Source organism: Hippopotamus amphibius, chromosome 5 (genome assembly GCF_030028045.1).
Source record: "Hippopotamus amphibius kiboko isolate mHipAmp2 chromosome 5, mHipAmp2.hap2, whole genome shotgun sequence".
Taxonomy (NCBI): domain Eukaryota; kingdom Metazoa; phylum Chordata; class Mammalia; order Artiodactyla; family Hippopotamidae; genus Hippopotamus; species Hippopotamus amphibius.
The window spans coordinates 26,284,950-26,303,754 of NC_080190.1; the positions used below are offsets into that span (position 1 = coordinate 26,284,950).

At 41.8% G+C, this 18,805-nt stretch overlaps 1 protein-coding gene across 1 annotated transcript in view; it reads left to right on the forward strand.

Annotated features, from left to right (window-relative positions):
- The first annotated feature begins 1,995 nt into the window (after positions 1 to 1,995).
- The window catches only part of CFAP43 (cilia and flagella associated protein 43), a 113,332-nt gene continuing 96,522 nt past the window's right edge, over positions 1,996 to 18,805 (forward strand). Inside the window, exons 1-5 of the mRNA XM_057736513.1 lie at positions 1,996 to 2,124; positions 3,524 to 3,777; positions 9,298 to 9,394; positions 13,802 to 13,969; positions 16,866 to 17,016. Coding sequence (XP_057592496.1) covers positions 2,060 to 2,124; positions 3,524 to 3,777; positions 9,298 to 9,394; positions 13,802 to 13,969; positions 16,866 to 17,016 — 735 coding nt within the window. The 5' untranslated portion in view covers positions 1,996 to 2,059. The remainder of the gene's footprint in view (positions 2,125 to 3,523; positions 3,778 to 9,297; positions 9,395 to 13,801; positions 13,970 to 16,865; positions 17,017 to 18,805) is intronic.

Consider the following 18,805-nt stretch of genomic DNA (forward strand, 5'->3'; position numbering starts at 1 on the left):
GTAGTTAAACATTGTGTTTGGGCAACAGGTCATGGAGAGCTTGATGGCAAATAAGCCAACTAGTGAGGGAGTGCCAACAGAAAGTGCCCAGAGCTGAAGAAATACTTGAGGAGAAAGCTTGACTGTTGTCCAAGCCACTTCTCCCTGTGACTCAGCATTGTGGGATTTTGTCAGCCAGTTTTGTGCAGTCCCTTACCACTAAGCACTGCCTGTGTTTGACACTCACATTTCAGCAAAGAAATTCTTCAGGGCAGAAACACATCGCTCCACTCCTTCCTCACACCATCTCAGCAAAGGGCACCACCATCTCTGACTCAGATAATCAGACACCCAGGAGCATCCTGGATTCTTCCCTCTTACCCCTCTTCATCAATTCATCACTAAATTCTATAGGTTTTTACCTTTTAAATATTTTTAACACATTGACTCATCAGTGGCTTTCAACTGGATTTTACCCCCCAGGAGACATCTGACCATGTGCAGAGACATCTTTGACTGTCACAGCTGTGGAGGTGCTACTGGCAGGGATGCTGCTAAACATCCTGCAATGCATGAGACTCACCACCTCCCCTGTCCAGGCCCACATGCCAGGAGCGCTCAGCCTGATAACCCTGCTTTCTTCCCTTGTTAGGACCATGAAATCGACTCCTAGCAGAGCTTCTTGTTTCTATTCTCCCTAGTCTCCTACCCAATTGATAGTCCTCCGGCAGTCAGAATGAGCTTTTATAAACATAAATCTGATCACGTCATTCCTCTGTTTAAAACCATTTCATGTCTTTCTGTGGTCTTAGGACAAAGACCAGAATTCCCAACGTGGCCTTTACCTGGCCCTTTGCTCCTTCTCCAGCCTTCAATGTTTTCTGTTGACCTCCCACTGCTCCAATCACACTGCCCATCCTGGTTCATACCATCTGTTGTCCTGCCTTGATACCTTTACAAAAACTGTCCTCTGTCCATTCCCCATCCCCTACCCGCCCCCCGCAGTTACTCCTTATCCTTTAAATCTCAGTAAAAACAGCACATGCACACAGAAACCAGCTCTGACACTGCCCATCCAACCAAGAGAGGACCAACACATAAGCCCTTGTAATATCATGTTCCTTTTCTTAATTCAATCTATGATTCTACATTTGTGTAATGGAGTGGATGTCTATCCCTCACTCCTTGGGCCCCACCAAGAAGGAACTTCCTTCCTAAGTTCCATGAAGGAAGGAACTGTATCTGTTTTGCTCACTATTTTGTTCCAAGCAACTAGCACAATGCATAGTAATACTGGGTAAGTATTTGTGAATGAAATGAAGAGAAGGTGGCAAGATGGGAAAGAGAGACCTAAAGAAGGGAAGAGGAGAGGACTAGGGCGGGGGGTGGGGGTTAGGGCAGAAGGATAGTGGGGGAGGGCAAGAGACAGTATGAGCGGGAAGGGAGGAAGCAAGGACAAAGTGCTGACACTTTGATCAGTTACTTCCATAAGCTGTTTGCCTCCATGAAATAGTTGAGGGTATTGTAGAGTGTGTAATAAGTAATTAAAGGCTTCAAGCACTAGATTTAGACTAGATCTGGCTTTAAGTCCCATGCAATTTTGTAGTCTTGGACAAATTACCTCTCTTACTCTGCTTTCCTTTTTTATAAAATGGGTCTGATGGCGGATTTGAATATTAAATGAAACAATATCTGGGCCGCGCTTGGAGCAGCGCGCAGCTGTTGAGTACTCGCATGGTCAGCACTCAATATTAAAGTCTCCTATTGATAGTTATTAATTTTGTAATTATATGCCCCGCGGCTGGGCCACTCCATCACCCACTCTGGGGCCAGCCCCTCGCTTCGCTGTCCGCTCTCCCATTGGTCAAGCACCTTCAGCGCTTCCACCAATCCGTTTGGCTCCAGAAGAAGCAGCTGAAAGGGCAGAGCCAATGGGCGAAGGGATTACGGTCTCTCGGATACGGTGTAAACAGCGGCGGCTCTGCCCTCCCAGCAACCAGGGGCCTCGGGGTAACGGTTGCAGACCCCGGCCTGGGTCCGGCATTTGCTGCTCCCGGCCCGGCTGAGAGACACACGGCCCATGGCGCAAGGCTGGGACCGAGATGAAGCCCACAACATCGCCCTCGGCGCGTCCCTGTCCGTGAGGTGCGGCGTCCACGGCCCCGTGACTGACTCCTCTCTTGGAAATTCTTCCCTCAGAACTACAGCCTCTCCCTACCCTTTGCTTCCTCTTGTCCTGTAGACCTGCTTTCCCGCAAATTCGACCTCTTCTCCCTCAACCCCCTACGCCTTCTTACAGACTTTCTTTCTCTATGACTTCTCTCCATTCCCCTCCTCCCCTTATTCAAAGACCACACTTCCAGCTCTTTACACGCCCCCCGCCCCCCGACTGTTCTGTGACCCCACCCCTCGCTGGCTTACCCAGTATTGCTCTTCTCCACTCTTCATTTCTGCCTCCTCTTTCTGGCTATTACCTTCAGTGATCCGTTTTACTTTCATATATGTTCCCCACTCCCCACTCCCATCCCAATGACTGCCCTCTTCCCATCTTAGTGGTCTTTGGTGATTTTCCTTGAAGTTTGGGCCATCAGTTCCTTCCTCCCGTTTCCTATCCACTGAGTTGGGATCTGTTTGCACTTACAGTGACCTTTAGAAAAGCATGGAGCGCTGCCCAGGTGTAAGTTGGTATCACTTTCCTGCCACTTTCCAGAGTGTTACCTGCACTCTGCTCCACACAGCACCCTCCACCCGTCCTGGCTGTGCCCTCCATGCCCTTAAACTTTCTCTCCAAACTAGGGTCTTTCCTTTGCCCTCTCCACCAACTTGAAGCTTACCTTTAATATTTAAACAGAGGTCGACTCTCCCCTCTTCTCAGACTCCCTCTCCTTCATCTAGCTTACACTCACCAGATGCTCCTTACTCAAACAAGTGTTCCTTTTGTGTTCTAACCTTTTCATTCATGTCGACTTAGTCCTGTTACTTTCTACCTTAATCTCTACGTTTTAGATCTAAAACATGGCTACACATGCTCCATCTCTGTAAAGAAGCAGTTTCCCTGCTGGGCTCACAAGCATAAAGCAGGCTGTCCTAGTCAAAGTTGTTTTTTAACCTTTATTTTTAAAATCAAAACTAATTTTAAAGGTAAGGCCCAGGATGCACCTGTTCTCTATTAGGATCAAGCTCTCTTGTCTCTCTGTTGTTTTCACGTTTTCTTTTCCATGCGTAAAAGACCCCAGAAATCCCTCTGAGATTTTCTCAGGTTTGAACAGAGGTTGTGCTTCACTGGAAAAGCTCTCTGAGGAGGGTTCTTGAGACCTCTGGAACTTTAGGTGTGCACTTCAGTTTCTGTAGTGCCTGGACTGAAACTGGCCTCACAGCAACCTTGTGTGTTCTTTTATCTTAGAGGTTGTTTTGGGCCGAAAGGGGATGAAAAGAGAATAGATGTGTTGCAAAGATTTTGATGATCTTTTGTTTGCTTTGTTTAAAAAAGAAAGAAAAATATTTGAAATATATTTTATTGATGTTGACATATCTTTTCCCAAAGATGGGTGCAAGGATTCCCCAAACAGAATGTTCATTTTGTCAACGACAGCACCATTTGCTACCCTTCTGGGAATTTTGTAATATTTATGAATATTGAAACCAAGAAAAAGACTGTACTCCAGTGTATGAATGGAATTGTGGGCGTCATGGCAACTAATGTTCCTTATGAGGTTGTGGCTTTTTCCGACCGGCGGCTAAGACCCCTCATCTACATATACGACTTTCCTGGATTAACCAGAAGGACCAAATTAAAAGGTATCTTGCAAGACCCTTCCTCTGCCATGACTGAAGGATTTTGTTTTAATATGTGACCAGATCTAGCTCTTATAGATGAAGGGTTTTGTTTTGTTTTTTTCTTGAAGGATTGTTTTTTCAGTCTTGGTGGGTTTTGTATTTGTTTTGTTTTTTGGTAATACACATTTGTAAGGAAGGAATCAGGCTGATCACTGAGAATTTAATTAAGTAGGCTAGAGCCTTGCTACTCAATATGTGGTCCACTTACAGTCAACATTGTGTCACCTAGGATGCTTGTTGTAAATGCAGAAACTCTGCTCTTATCCAGCACCTACTGAATTGTAATCTGCATTTTAACCAGATTCCCTAGATGATTCAAGGCACATTAAACTCGAGAAGCACTGGGCTAGAACACGCTATTAGAGCACTAAATGCTGTTTAAAAACCTTTTTCGGAACAGTTTTTTTTCTTTCTTGATGATTTATTGAAAAGCTAGCTGAATGGATATTATATAACTTCCAAAGATAAGTCTCTGGGCATCAATTTCCTTGTCTATGAAATGAGGAGAATGGTATCTACTGTTAAGGCTGTGGTGATAATAAATGAAATTATGTATAACGTATATAATTAATATATTATATATGGAATATATATATGTAATGTGTATATATATGTCATATATACAGTGTCAATCAGTGTTTTATATCATTTAAATTATTATTGACTCATTCGTTGACAACAGCTGACCCAGACTGGGCTGCTGCATGTCTGCTAGAGCCTCCATATAATGATTCCCTTATTTAACACATCTTAGCAACCCTACAATGGCCTCTAAGTGTTCAAGTGAAAGGAAGAGTTGCACATCTCTCACTTTAAATCAAAAGCTAGAAATAATTAAGTTTAGTGAAGAAGGCATGTCAAAAGCTGAGACAGACCAGAAGCTAGGCCTCTTGCACCAAATTGGTAGCCAAGTGGTGAATGCAAAGGAAAAGTTCATGAAGGAAACTTAGAGTGCTGCTTCAGTGAACACACAAATGATAAGAAGCAAAACAGCCTCATTGCTGATATAGAGAGAGTTTTAGTGGTCTGTATAGAAGGTCAAACAGCTACAATATTCCCTTAAGCCAAAACCTATTCCAGAGCAAGGCCCTAACTCTCTTCCATTCTTTGAAGGCTGAGAGAGGTGAGGAAGCTGCAGAAGAAAAGTTTGAAGCTACCAGACGTTGGTTCATGAGGTTTACGGAAAGAAGTAGTAATCTCCATAGCATAAAAGTGTAAGGTGAAGTAGCAAGTGCTGATGTAGAAGCAGCAGCAAATTATCCAGAAGATCTAGCTAAGATAATAATAAACATGGCTACACTAAGCAACAGATTTTCAGTGTAGATGAAACAGCCTTAGATTGGAAGAAGATACCTTCTAGGACTTTTATAGCTAGAGAAGAGAAATCAATGTCTAGTTTCAAAGCTTCAAAAGGCAGGCTGACTCTCTTATTAGGGGCTAAAGCAGCTTGTGAAGTTGAAGCCAATGCTCATTTACTATTCTGAAAATCCTAGGGCCCTTAAGAATTGTGGTAAATCTACTCTGCCTGTACTCTACAAATCCTGGGTGACAGCATATCTGTTTACAACATGGTTTACTGAATATTTTAAGCTCACTATCGAGACCTACTGCTCAGAAAAGAAGATTCCTTTCAAAATATTACTGCTTATTGACAATGCACCTGGTCAGCCAAGAGCTCTGATGGAGATATACAATGAGATTAATGTTGTTTTCATGGCTTGCTAATGCAACATCCCTTCTGCAGCCCAAGGATCAAGGAGTAATTTCAACTTTCAAATACTATTATTCAAGAAATACATCTTGTAAGACTGCCATAGATACTGACTCTTCTGATGGATCTGGGCAAAGTTAATTGAAAATCTTCTGGAAATGATTTACCATTCTAGATGCCATTAAGAACATTCATGATTCATTGAAAGAGGTTAAAATATCAATATTAACAGGAGTTTGGAAGAAGTTGGTTCCAACCCTGATGGATGACTGAGGGGTTCAAGACTTTAGTGGAGGAAGTAATTGCAGATGTGGTGGAAATAGCAGGAGAACTAGAATGAGAATTGGAGCCTAAAAATGTGACTGAATTGCTGCAATCTCAGCGTTAAACTTGAAGAGATGAGGAGTTTCTTCTTATGGATGAGCAAAGAAAGTGGCTTCTTGCTTTGGAATCTATTCCTGGTGAAAATGCTATGAGGTTGTTGAAATGACAAGAAAAGGTTTAGAATATTATATAAACTTAGTTGATAAAAGCATGGCAGAGTTTGAGAAGATTGACTTTAATTTTGAAAGAAGTTCTACCTTGGGTTCAATGCTATTGAACAGCATTGTGTGCTACAAAGAAATCTTTCATTAAAGGAAGAGTCAGTTGACGTGGCAAACTTCATTGTTGTCTTATTTTAATAAATTGCCACATCCACCCCAATCTTCAGCAACCACCACCCCAATCAGTCAGCAGCCATCAGCATGGAGGCAAGCCCCTCCATCAGCAAAAAGCTTATGACTTGCTAAAGGCTGAGATGATGCGTAGTATCTTTCGGTAATAAAATATTTTTAAATTAAACATTAAGCTATTTTTATACATGATGCTATTGCACACTTAATAGACTACAGTATAATGTAAATATAACTTTTATGTGCACTGGGAGACCAAAAAAAAATGTATTACTCACTTTACTGCAATATTTGCTTTATTGCAGTGATCTAAAACCAAACTCATATCTCCAAAGTATGCCTGTACATGGACTATAACTACCCTTCATTTAAAAAATTTCCCCAGCTTTACAGAAATAGAAACACAGATGTAGAGAACAAGCTTATGGATACCAAGGGGAAGTGGCGGTGGGATGAACTGGAGATTGGGATTGACATGTATACACTACTATGTATAAAATAGATAGCTAATGAGAGCTTACTGTATAGCACAGGGAACTCAATGCTCTCTGGTGACCTAAATGGGAAGAAAATCTAAAAAAGGGGATATATTCACTTTGCTGTACAGCAGAAACAAACGCAGCATTGTAAAGCAACTATACGCCAATAAAAATTTTTTAAATTAAAAAAATTAAAAATAAAAAAATAAAATTAAAAAATTTCCCCAGCTTTATTATTTGTCTGTAGTCCTGTCCAAGCAATTGAAAGTTAATTCAAACCAATAGCCAACATTAATATTGAATAAGGAAATTCTAAAGGCAATTATAATAAAATTAGGACATCATCAAGGATGCCTGTTGTTACCACTAATATTAAAACCAACGTGGAATTTCTAGCCAATGCAACAAAATATGAAACTGAAAAATTATACTTATGGTAAAGGAGTTAATGCATAATAGTGTACTAGGACTAATAATATAATGCTCAGTAAGATGCTGGTTTCAAAATAAATATCCATGCAATTAGATTTAAACACTTAGGAATACTCCAGAGAAGAACTGTCACTGACCTTAATGAAGAAAACTACAAAAATCACTGACAAAACATTTAGAGGCATATTCCTGCATGGAGAAGTAGTTATTATAAATATATTTCTGATATTCTTCATGGAATATGTCATAGGTTTATATGTTTTAGAGAGCCAGGAGTACTTAAATAAAATGAATATTCTTCCAGAAGAAAAAGTAGAGAATGGGAATAATTTGAAAGAGATTGATACCAAGGCAGAGGGCCCTCTTAGCATTATGGTGCTATGGTCATGTAGAGTGGTATTGGTGTAGGGATCACTCCATCAGTGGAAGAATTGAAGGCTAGGTATAGGCTCTAGAATATATAAAGCTAAGTATATGATGAAGATGCTACCCCCCACCCCCAACACACACACAGTAGGTATGGATTATTCAACAATGGTGTTAAGAAAACTGTTAGAACAAAAGTATCAAGTTAGGTACTCATGTCATACTGTACATCAAAACATACATCAAACAAAAATAAGAGTTCATTATAAACAACAAACCCATTGAAAAGTAGAAAAAATGTGGTAGAAAAATTGAAATAATTTGAGGATGGGGAAGAACTTTTCACACAAAGGATAAATTAAAATTTTAAATAAAAAGACATACATTTGATTGTATACAAATTTAAAACTTATGAACATCAAAAATACCATGAAAAATTAACAGGCAAATGATAAACTAGGGAAATATTTGGAACAAGTATGACCAAACATTTTCAGAGCATTTATGAAATAATAAGAAAAAAGACAGATATTCCATTAGAACAATGGAAAAGGAACTTGCCCAAATCACAAGACTACCAATGACCGAAAACATAAAAACTCCTCCATCTCAATATTCACTTTAAAAAGTGTCTTTTAAACCAAGATGAGGTTTATGTGCTTATCAAGGTCGCAATTTTTTTTAAAGCTCATAATTGCTAGGCAGAGTGCAGTGAAATTGATAGCATTCTTTTTTTGTTGAAGGTGGGGGTAAAAACTGATACAACGACATGAATGTAAAAAAGACAGACACAGGAGAAGGCAAAGCTCGCAACTATGGAAATGCACTGAAGAACAGCAGAGAAAGGAGGGGAAACCAGAGCCTCATACACAAGGAGGGAGAAGCAGACACTTCCCTGTTTTAGCATCCTCAGGGTGCCCATTGTAAACACATTGTTGCTAAGACTTTTTAAAAAATAATAATAAATTCATTTATTTGCTGGCTGCGTTGGGTCTTTGTTGGTGCACAGGGCTTTCTCTAGTTGCAGCAAGCGAGGGCTACTCTTCATTGCGGTACACGAGCTCCTCATTATGGTGGCTTCTCTTGTTGTGGAGCAGAGGCTCTAGGTGTGTGGGCTTCAGTAGTCACAGCACATGGGCTCAGTAGTTGTGGCTCACAGGCTCTAGAGTGCAGGCTCAATAGTTGCGGCACTCAGGCATGTGGTATCTTCCTGGGGCAGGGATTGAACCTGTGTCCCCTGCATTGGCAGGCGGATTCCTAACCATTACGCCTCCAGGGACGTCCCTGTTGCTAAGACTTTTAAAGTCACATTTCATTTCTTTAACTGTAGGTACAAATGAGAAAATAACTTTTTATAGTTGTTCTAAGGACTGGAAGATACTAAGCTAAGGGCCAGATATGGCCTAAGAGTCAAAGATATGGAAATCAGCTAGAATTATTATAACTCCCCGCTGTTTTTCAAGTTGTTTGAATAACTTTTCTAATTACCATGTTTCATATATTTATGGAATATTTTATGGTTCTTGGGCCATTTCTAGCCAAAGGGGGACGTATATGGTACAGGGTGCTCAGTTCTACACTGGAGTCTAGAGACAGTGACTTTGTAGTCTTAAATCACTCTAAAATCTTTTCAACATGTATCAAAACTCAGCTCCTAGCTTTCTGTTAAGAGTGTTAGAAATCAGCCAAGACATCTCTTATTCCAGGAGCCAAATGCTTTTGAATTATGTAAAAATTATTAGATGAGGGAAATTAAATTATAAGACTATGTTAGTCTGGACATGATGATTAAATCCTTGTAATGGATTTTATATTTTAGGCCATGTTCTCCTGGACTACACTTTACTTTCGTTCAGTTACTGTGGCACCTACCTGGCTAGTTACTCCTCCCTCCCAGAATTTGAACTGGCCCTCTGGTAAGTTGCAGCCTCCTGCAGAATTCCTTTCATTGGGTCACATTTTAATCTTGTCCTTCTGGATTGTGTTAAAGGACATATACATGGGAAATCCGGAACAAGGGAAAATGAAGGGAGTAAAAGTCCTAATCTTAAGCTTTAATATAGTCACTACTTTCAGGCAGAAAATTGGCAGGGCAAAAGCTAAAAGAGATTAATTACTGTCTTTCTCTTTTTATTTACCTGTTATAATATTTCCTTTGTCAGGGAAAGAATACATGGATAAGTACATAAAGTTTCATCTTTTCTTAAAACAAATGGTACCTTTGAATTATTTTCATATTTTCCACGGATGTTGACATGAAGATGGTCTCTATATTAGAGCTCAGTTTGAAGTAAATGTTTCTAGGGACATTAGAACAATTATATGTTCAGAGAGTGGAACATTATACCCCATTTTCCAGCTGTATCGGAAATACTTGTGAATAAGACATATGTCTGGTCTTTGCTGGGGTTCTCATGTGGCCACCTTCAAAGCTGCACTCACTCTTCCATCCATAACGTGATCCCTTTCATGGGGGAATTTGTCTTATTAAGGGGAAATACAGAATGTTCCAGGAATGATTGCGGATACTCCTTACATACCAGCCTTTCTCATAGAAAATGTTAATACTCTAGATTCAGAGAACAGCATTTAGTTTATGCAGAGTTCCTTTTTTAAAAAACAGCTTTACTGAGGTATAAGTGACGTATAATATACTGCACATAAGGAGACGCCTTCTAGTCACATCATGGAAGGATATTAGAGGGAAATAAGCTATGGACATCAATTAGGAGGCTGTGGTCGTCCAGATGAGAGGTGGTTGTGGCATGGACTGGGGTCGTGAGTATAGGGACAGAGAAAAGTGGAGATGTTTAGGAGGCCGCAGCATGAGGCTTGGTGACCGACTGAATGCTGGGCGTGGTGCTGAGGGAGAGGGACAGTTGAGGGTTTTACCCAGGGTTGTGACTTGGGATACTTAAGGACATTGTGGTACTTTTCAGAAAGATATAGAGGACATGGGTAGGGGAAGGTTGGAAGAGGCAATGGGGAAGATGAGTTGGGACAAGCTGAGTTGAGGGTACCTGAGATAAAGAAATGGGGATGTCTAGTTGGCAGTTGATATATCAGTTAGGATTTAGATTCAGCTGCTGTCACAGAAACCCAAATCACCCTAAAGAGGTGGCTTAAACAAGACAGAAGTTTCTTTCTCTCCTGTGTAGCATCCAGGTATGAGCAGCCCGTGGCTGGTCTGGTGCCTTTCCAGTATCTGGGGCCTGTTCCCCCTATTTTGCTGTTCTGCCACTCCTAGGGTATTGCCCTCATCTGTAGTCTAATGTGGGGCACCAGCCATGTATTGGGGGGAGCCATGTGGAAGGGAAGAGCATAAGGGGGAGGGCACAAACCTTTGTTGGAGTGCATAGCCTGGGAGCCGCACACACCATGGCCACTTAGATCCCACCAGCCAGCTTAGTCACAAGCTGCATCGAGCTCCAAGGGAGACTGGGAAATACGGTCCTCACTGTGGGTGACCATGTGCCTGGCTGAGAACTAGGGGTTCTGTTACTTGGAGAGAGAAATGGAGAATAGATATTGAGAGATACAATTTGTCTCTGTCCCAGATAGCCAGAACCAGAGCTCAGGAGAGAGGGCTGGAGATTAACATTTGGGAGTTGTTAAATTGGATTGGTAATCAAAGTGCTAAAAGTGGATTAGCTCACCTACAGAGAACCTCGGACAGAACCTAGAGGAATACAAATAAAAGAGGACTGAAAGAGGAAGAGGGACCTCACAGGACGCCCAGAAGGACCAGTCATAGAGCAGGGAAGGACAGAGGCATGGAGGTTCCAGAATATGCCTCAGCCTGAATTCCAAAGAAAGCAGAGCCTGAGGCAGATGCTCACAAGCCACTTCTTTAGGAGGCAGTACAGTTCCAGCAAGGAGGCGAGCTGGAAAGGGGGAGGGAGGCAGGGAAGGAGGAGAGCCAGTGTGAGCGTGCGTTACTTTGCTGGGCACCACTTAGCTGCTCTGTCCCACAGGTGGTCTTCTGAGAGGTCGTATGGACTACTGTGAACATGGACAGTTCCCAGGCAGTGACACAGGGGGCTGGGGAAGGGAGAGGAAGATATGGGAACTTACCCACCTACTCCTGTTACCCCACTGATCAAAGGTTCCCTGCACAGAGTATTAACTCTGCCACACTTTCAGATTTATTGCAACCAGGGGCCATAGGGATGGCCCTGAGCACGTGGAGCAGGCATGAGGTGAGGCACAGGCAGGGTGAGCCCACGACATTAGTCGAAGCCTACACAGCTGGACAGCCACCAAGTCAGCTAGGCAGAACAGGTGATCCAGGTCCCAGAGACAGTGTGAGGCTGACAGATATGGGGTGTCCCATAAGGGCTGTGTGACAGAGTCCAAGAGTCTTCCCAGAAGGCAGTTGAGGTGAGTGGAGTCTCATACTACAGAAGTAAAGTTTATAGAAAAGGACTGAGAAGTGCCTGCTGGGTTTGGGATGAAAGTGGATGTCAGTGGATCTTGGAGACACACAGCTATGTCAACAGAAAGGTGGTGACAGGATGCAGACATCCTGGAATGAGGAGAGAGCGGGAGTGAGGAATAGGAGGCAGCCAGTTTAGAACAACTCACCCAGGAAGTTTAGCTTGAAGGGGAGGCGAGAGAGACATGGAAGGGTGAGACTGAGGGCCCTTTTTTTTTTTTTTTTTTTTTTTTAAGATGGCACAGATGAGCGGTTAATTTAAGTGTTGAGAGGAAGGAATCAGGAGAGAGGGAGAATCTGAAGATGCAGAAGAGAAGGAATAATGGATAAACTAACGTTCCTAAGAAGTCAAGACCTGTAGGGTCCAGAGCACAGGTGGTGAAATTGGCCTTAGGCAGGAGGAAGGACATGCCTTCCATTGTAACAGAAGAGAAGGAAAGAATCACGGATCCTGGCAGGTTGTTACACTTGATAGCAGAAATTTGGAGGAATTCTCAGCTGATGACCTCTATTTTCTTTGTGGAAATTGAGACCATTTACTGAGGGTAAGAAGGAGTTGGAGGAATTAGAGGCTTCAGGAGAATGGAGAGTATTAAAAATCAGCACGTTAGAGAATAGGAGAGAGAACCAGCCAGAGAAACAGCAGGATTGGAGGTTGTATTGAGGGTCCCCGGGGTTGGTAACCATGAATGTATAATGTCACTGACGCACAAAGTCCTGTCATCTTTGTTCTTTTGTCTCAGCAATTCAGGTTTTCAGTCATATCCATCCAGGGTTGATGGGTTTTCCCAGGTATCTGAGGCAGAAAGTAAAAAAAAAAAAAAAAAAACCCCAGGGAACCAGTGATGCCAGCAAGAGAATGGTTGATGTGATGGATGGGACCTTTATGATGGGAATGGATGGAGGTGGAAGCAGGAGGGCGCCAACAGACAAGGCGAGCTCCACACTTTAGCTCCAGTCTGCAAATCACCACCCTGGGTGGAGTTCTGGCTCCTTGTGTGAGGGGACAGCTCACAGTAATTTTTCTCTGTTTACTTCATGTAGCAAAGGACCTTGCTCATGATAGGCATTTAAGATATTCTCTCAGGGACTTCCCTGGTAGTGCAGTGGTTAGCAATCCGCCTGCTAATGCAGAGGGCATGGGTTCGATCCCTGGTCTGGGAAGATTCCATGTGCCACAGAGCAACTAAGCCCGTGCCCCACAACCACTGAGCCTGCACTCTAGAGCCCATGAGCCACAACTACTGAAGCCTGCGCCCCTAGAGCCGCTACTCCGCAACAAGAGAAGCCACGGTAGTGAGAAGCCCGTGCACCAAACTGAAGGGTAGCCCCCGCTCTCTGCAACTGGAGAATGCATAGCAACAAAGACCCAATACAGCCAAAAATAAATAAACTAATTAATGTTAAAAAAAGATATTCTCTCAAATGGGTAAATGAATTAGTCTGTTTCAAAGTACTAGTACTATGCTTTTAAAAACTCAGCAAATGATCAACTGGCATCAGTGTATACAGCACACCTAGATCTGTAAGGAGTACTTATGTGTAATACTTAGAGATTTAGGCACCTACACTTACTTTTCAGCAAATATGATGGTATACTCCATTTTCTAGATCTGAATGGGTCAAATCCAAATTTGATAAAGGAGGATAAAACAGCCTTAGTAGCATATTGCAGAGTAATATTTTCAAATGGTTATTTTGCTTTCCTAGGGTGGTAAAATATAATGATAAGCATAATTATTTATAAATTAGATGTTAAGATCATAGATTAATAAATTATATCATAAATTCTCAATTCATGTAAATTGTTTTCAAATAATTAGATACATGTTCTCAAGGTGTGAAATTCTAATGAATTATTTTTCACCAAACTCAATTTTCCTCTCAGGAACTGGGAATCGGGTGTCATTTTGTGCAAGAAGTCGCAACCCGGTATAGATGTGAGCCAGATGACTTTTAACCCCATGAACTGGAACCAGCTGTGCTTGTCAAGTTCAAGTGCAGTGACTGTGTGGACCGTCGAAAGAAGTAACCAGGAGCACTATCTCAAATCAAAGTAAGAGACTCATTACAGCACAACAAAGTGTGGATTTTTGTTTGTATTCATGTAACGTGATTGGATCAGTTTGGTGAATTAAGTGGCTTTATACATGCATCTTAACTTAAAACATCTTTCTATACATATCAATATAATTACCTTGGAGTGGTTGTTTGCATTTTGAAAGGATCCTCTGTACTTTGATTTCCCACTGAGTTTCTTTTAAACATTAAGCTTTTTCCAATATGGTTTAATTTTCCAAAATTGTATTTGCTCGTACTGTCTCAAAACATGCCTATTGTGTGTGTGTGCGCGCATATATATATACACACACACATATATGTCATGTTATCACTTTTTGCTCCTATTACTTTGATGCTCAATTGAAATCTCAAAAATAAGAAATTTTTAGATATGGAAAGTGTATAGATTATACCTTCAACCACATTATCTATGAACAAAAGGGTAGTTGCATGTAGTGAAGTCATGGACTTGCCTGTTTAAATAGAACTGAGTCAAAGAGAAGTTCTCTGACCAATGTCCTGGTGATAGTTGATGATAACAGTACATTTGTTGAAAAGAATTCAAAGACTCAAAGTGCCCCTGAGCTGACCATTCTCACCATACTCCCCAAAGTCAAAGACTAAGGAAATGTTGGACATGCATATCCTTGAAACTGCAATTTTTGACAAACTGCCTTCTTAAAGAGAAGCATAAAGCTAGTAAATAAAGGTTTCAAATGGAGAACCCTAAGAGAGGCACTTGTTTCTCTTCAGTATCCTTTATGACTCAGTTTCACTTTTACAAGAACCTATTGCATAGCCAAATCTGTCTCAAGGCAGAGTTGACAACGCTGTACCTTTTCATAAAGTGGGTAATGTCTCTATCAGATCCTTGCCAGGGCAGGCAAGTAATTTAATCACATCTTTCTCTCTTTTTGTTTGCCTTTAATATTCTTCTCTAGTTCTGAATGTTGAGTTGTGATTTTTCTGTAAGCAAAGAAAGTGGGAGGCAAAGCGAGTGGATTTTCCTGGATCAGAAAACAAGCAGAATTTGAAAACACTTAGCTAAGCCTTGCATTTGAGTAGTAAGTGCTTTTTTTGTGTGATCATTTTTCAAAATTCGTCATTCATAAAAATGACAAAAAATTCAAAATTCATCATTCATAAAACATAACCAAGGACATTTTGAATTTCACACATGAAGCCGTGAATTCTCTAAGCTCATCTTTATAGCCATATTATGGTTTAAAAGTAAATATATGGTAAATCTGAAAGTAAATTCATGATATTAGAGGTTGTAAAGGTAGCTGAATACAACCTAAATTTATGGGGTTTTTTTTGGTTCACGTGTGTTGCCAATATTTAAAATTTGAGAAATTTCTCATAAATATCGAGATTATGATTTTCTCTTGAAATTTTGAAACCCAAATTCTCACAAGTCAGAAAACTCTCTTAGTTGGAATTGACTGGTGCCTGCCAGCTTTAGGAGGTGCGTACAGAGAAAAAAACTCAGATTTTCTTTTTGTATGTAGGGAAAAGCCTAGTTCTTCCCTACTGTGTTTTTCTTCCCCATGAGACTTCTTTGCTACTCACAGTAAGCACTTCAATTCTGACATTTGTGGAGGAGGTTCTTTCCTGCACCAAGCAATTCCCTTTGATACCAGCTGAGTGTCTTACCATTCAACTCAATTTGGACACTATCAACATTTGTGGAGGAGGTTCTTTCCTGCACCAAGCAATTCTCTTTGATACCAGCTGAGTGTCTTACCATTCAACTCAATTCGGACACTATCTACCCAGAGATAGAATCAGATTCCACAGGCTAAGGTTCAACGCTGTCCTCTCCCTTCCACTTCAGATGCTAGCTGCAGCCCAGGTTGTTACCTGTACTTCTGACTAACCAGCTATAGATTAGAGGTTTCAATGATCTCCTCCGTGGGTTCCATTAATTTGCAAAAGCAGCTCACAGAACTCAGGGCAGCACTTACTTACGTTTACTAGTTTATTAAAGGATATGGTAAAGGATCCAGATGAGCAGCCAGATGATGAGATACATAGGGTGAGGTCTTGGAGGGTCTTGAATGAAGGAATTTCTGTCCCATGGATTTGGGCTGCATCACCCTCCCAGTGTGTGTGTTCACCAACCTAGAAGCTCCCCGGACTCCCTACCATTGCAATTTTATGGAGGCTTCCTCATGTTGCATGATCAATTATTTGCTCCATTTCTAGTTCCTCTGCTCTCTCTGGAGGATGGGAGTTGGGGCTAAAACTTCCAAGCTTCTAGCCGTGGCTTGCTTGGTCTTTCTGGTGAACAGCACCCTTTCAGGAGCCGTCCAGGAGCCCACCTAGAATCGCCTCAATAGAACAAAAGATGCTCCTAATGCTCTCATCACTTAGGAACTTACAAGGGTTTCAGGAACTCTGTGTCAGGAAGCTAGGTAGAGACATATATATACACACACACACATATATATATGTATGTATATATATACACACATATATACATATACATACATATATATGTGTGTGTGTGTGTGTATATATATATATATATATATATATACTTTTTTTCACTGTCTCACAGGAGGGAAAATACTTTCCCATCTGCCGCAGTCCCTCCTGGGCACACATCACCTGCCTGACCCCGTCAGTGTTCAAATTTACAATTCCTGATTTAGGTGTTAACTTTAAAACTTTTTGAAAAATCTCTTTGTACTTAATTTATGACTGTGTATTCCTTGTCCTTTTATGATATATATTTTAAAATCTACTGTTTGGTTTTATATGGCTTTTATTAGTTTTTTTAATGAGTTGTAACACCTCCCATTTTTCTCACCACTGATATGCAGCAGTTCCGTCAATGACCAGTTCCTGTTAATCTGATTATTCTGATATCTCTTTTTTTCCCACAGGTCAGTAAAACTGCCTATGGAAGATGGGTCATTTTGTAATGAAACAGATGTAGTTTTTCCCCAATCACTGCCCAAAGATCCTATCTATGGACCTGTGCTCCCTGTGTCAGCCATTGCTGGACTAGTGGGTGAAGAGGCAGAAACTTTCAGGGTAATGACCTGGCCCCTCTGTCTGTTTGCCTGTTTGCTTTCATGAGCATCCCATGCGACATGCCGGATAGAGAGGATCTTCCTGGTTTTTATTTCAGACTAGCCCTAGAGGCTACGAGAGATGGAGGCTCTGGAGTTTTGAATTTGGGTGACTAGGAAGATGATGGCCCTGCTGACTGAAACAGGGGGCCCAGATGTGATTTCAGGTTTGGACACACTGACTGGAGTGCTGGGCGGCAACCAGGGGGAGATGCTGGGTGGAGGCTGGCAATATGGACCTAGTGTCAGGGAGGAAGAGACGGGGCTGGAGACACAGTGTGTGTCGGAGTCACTCCTGCAGAGAGGACAGTGGGAGCATGGGGGTGGGGAGGGGTAGCAGGTGAGGGAAAGGAGAGAGAGGGTTTCAGGGGAGAGAGCCAGAGAGGACAGTGTCTGCCAAGAGACAGGAGGAAGAAGAGGAGCCTGAGAAGGAACAGTCACAGAAGTAGGAGCAAGTCCAGGAGAGAATGAGGCCATGGAAAACAGTGGAAGAAAGTTTCATAAGGGAGCTTGCCAACAGCTACTCATTTTTTTTCATTCAGCAGATACTTAGCAAGCTCCTTGCAGGTAGCAGGCACTGTGTTAGGCAGCAGGGTCATGATGGTGACCAACCAGGCATAATCCTACCCCTGGGAGCTTCCATTCTATCAGGGAGATAAGCAACAACACCACCACCAGAAGTAAAGAGATAGAGTAAACTGTTGCAAAATGTGACAATTATTATAACAGGATAAATGGGAGGTGGGGGTGGAGGTGAGGGAGAGGTTAACATGCCGCTCAAGGAAGGGCCCCTGGGGAGATGATTTTGAAGGATAAGGAGGCATCTTTCCTGCTATAAGCAGGGCAGAAAGGGTTCAGGCAGAGGAAACTGCGCTTGCTAAGGCTCCGGGAAGGAAAAGAACTCAGTACGTTTGAGGAGCTGAGGGAAAAGCCATGTGGCCAGAGCACAGTAAATGTGCGGGAAGTGAGGTGCAGTGATGGTCAGGAGGGAGCAGGGAGCAGAGAGTGACACATGCAGGGCCTTCGCCATGCAGGTGAGGAGCTGGATTCTGCTGAGCCTCCGGAACCTGCATTACACGAATGCTGTGTGAAAGCTCCTAGCCAAGGAGAACAGAAACGGAGGCTCCCAAATATTTCCGACCACTGCAGAGAATTAAGCTACAGATGTTTAAAATAGTTCCATGGGATAATTAGTTTGTCAGAAAATCTCTGGCAAGCAAGAGAAAAGGTTGTATGCTCTTAGCTTCCTCTAAAGGGTGACAATTACTCATTTTTTTAAATTACAGAAAATAACTAATTCCTTTTAATAGTATAGGTCTTAGCCTTGGAAATGCAACCACACTCAGCCACTGTGGGGCAGCAAAGTAAAAGCAAACACAGCCAGCAAGGTTTACAACCTGAAACAATGTTTCTATGTTTAGTTTTTGATTCCAAAGAACCCACATTTTCAACCATCTCAAATCTGTGTGTGAGTGTGTATGTGTGTGTGTGTGTATGTGTGTGGGTGTGTGCACGGGTATGTGTGTGTGCACGTGTGTGTATGTGTGCATGTGTGTGCATACAGCATACATGTGGGTGCCCCGATCATTCACCCTTTGTACCAACTTGATGGATCCTACATAAAACATTTAAAATTCAAGCAATTGTTCTTGTTATGTGAAAAATGCTATGCAGTGCCTCCTTTAGATACTTAAATGTGGAGTTGCCATTTTAAAAAAATGCTCATAATAAACAGACATCTTTATTTCCTA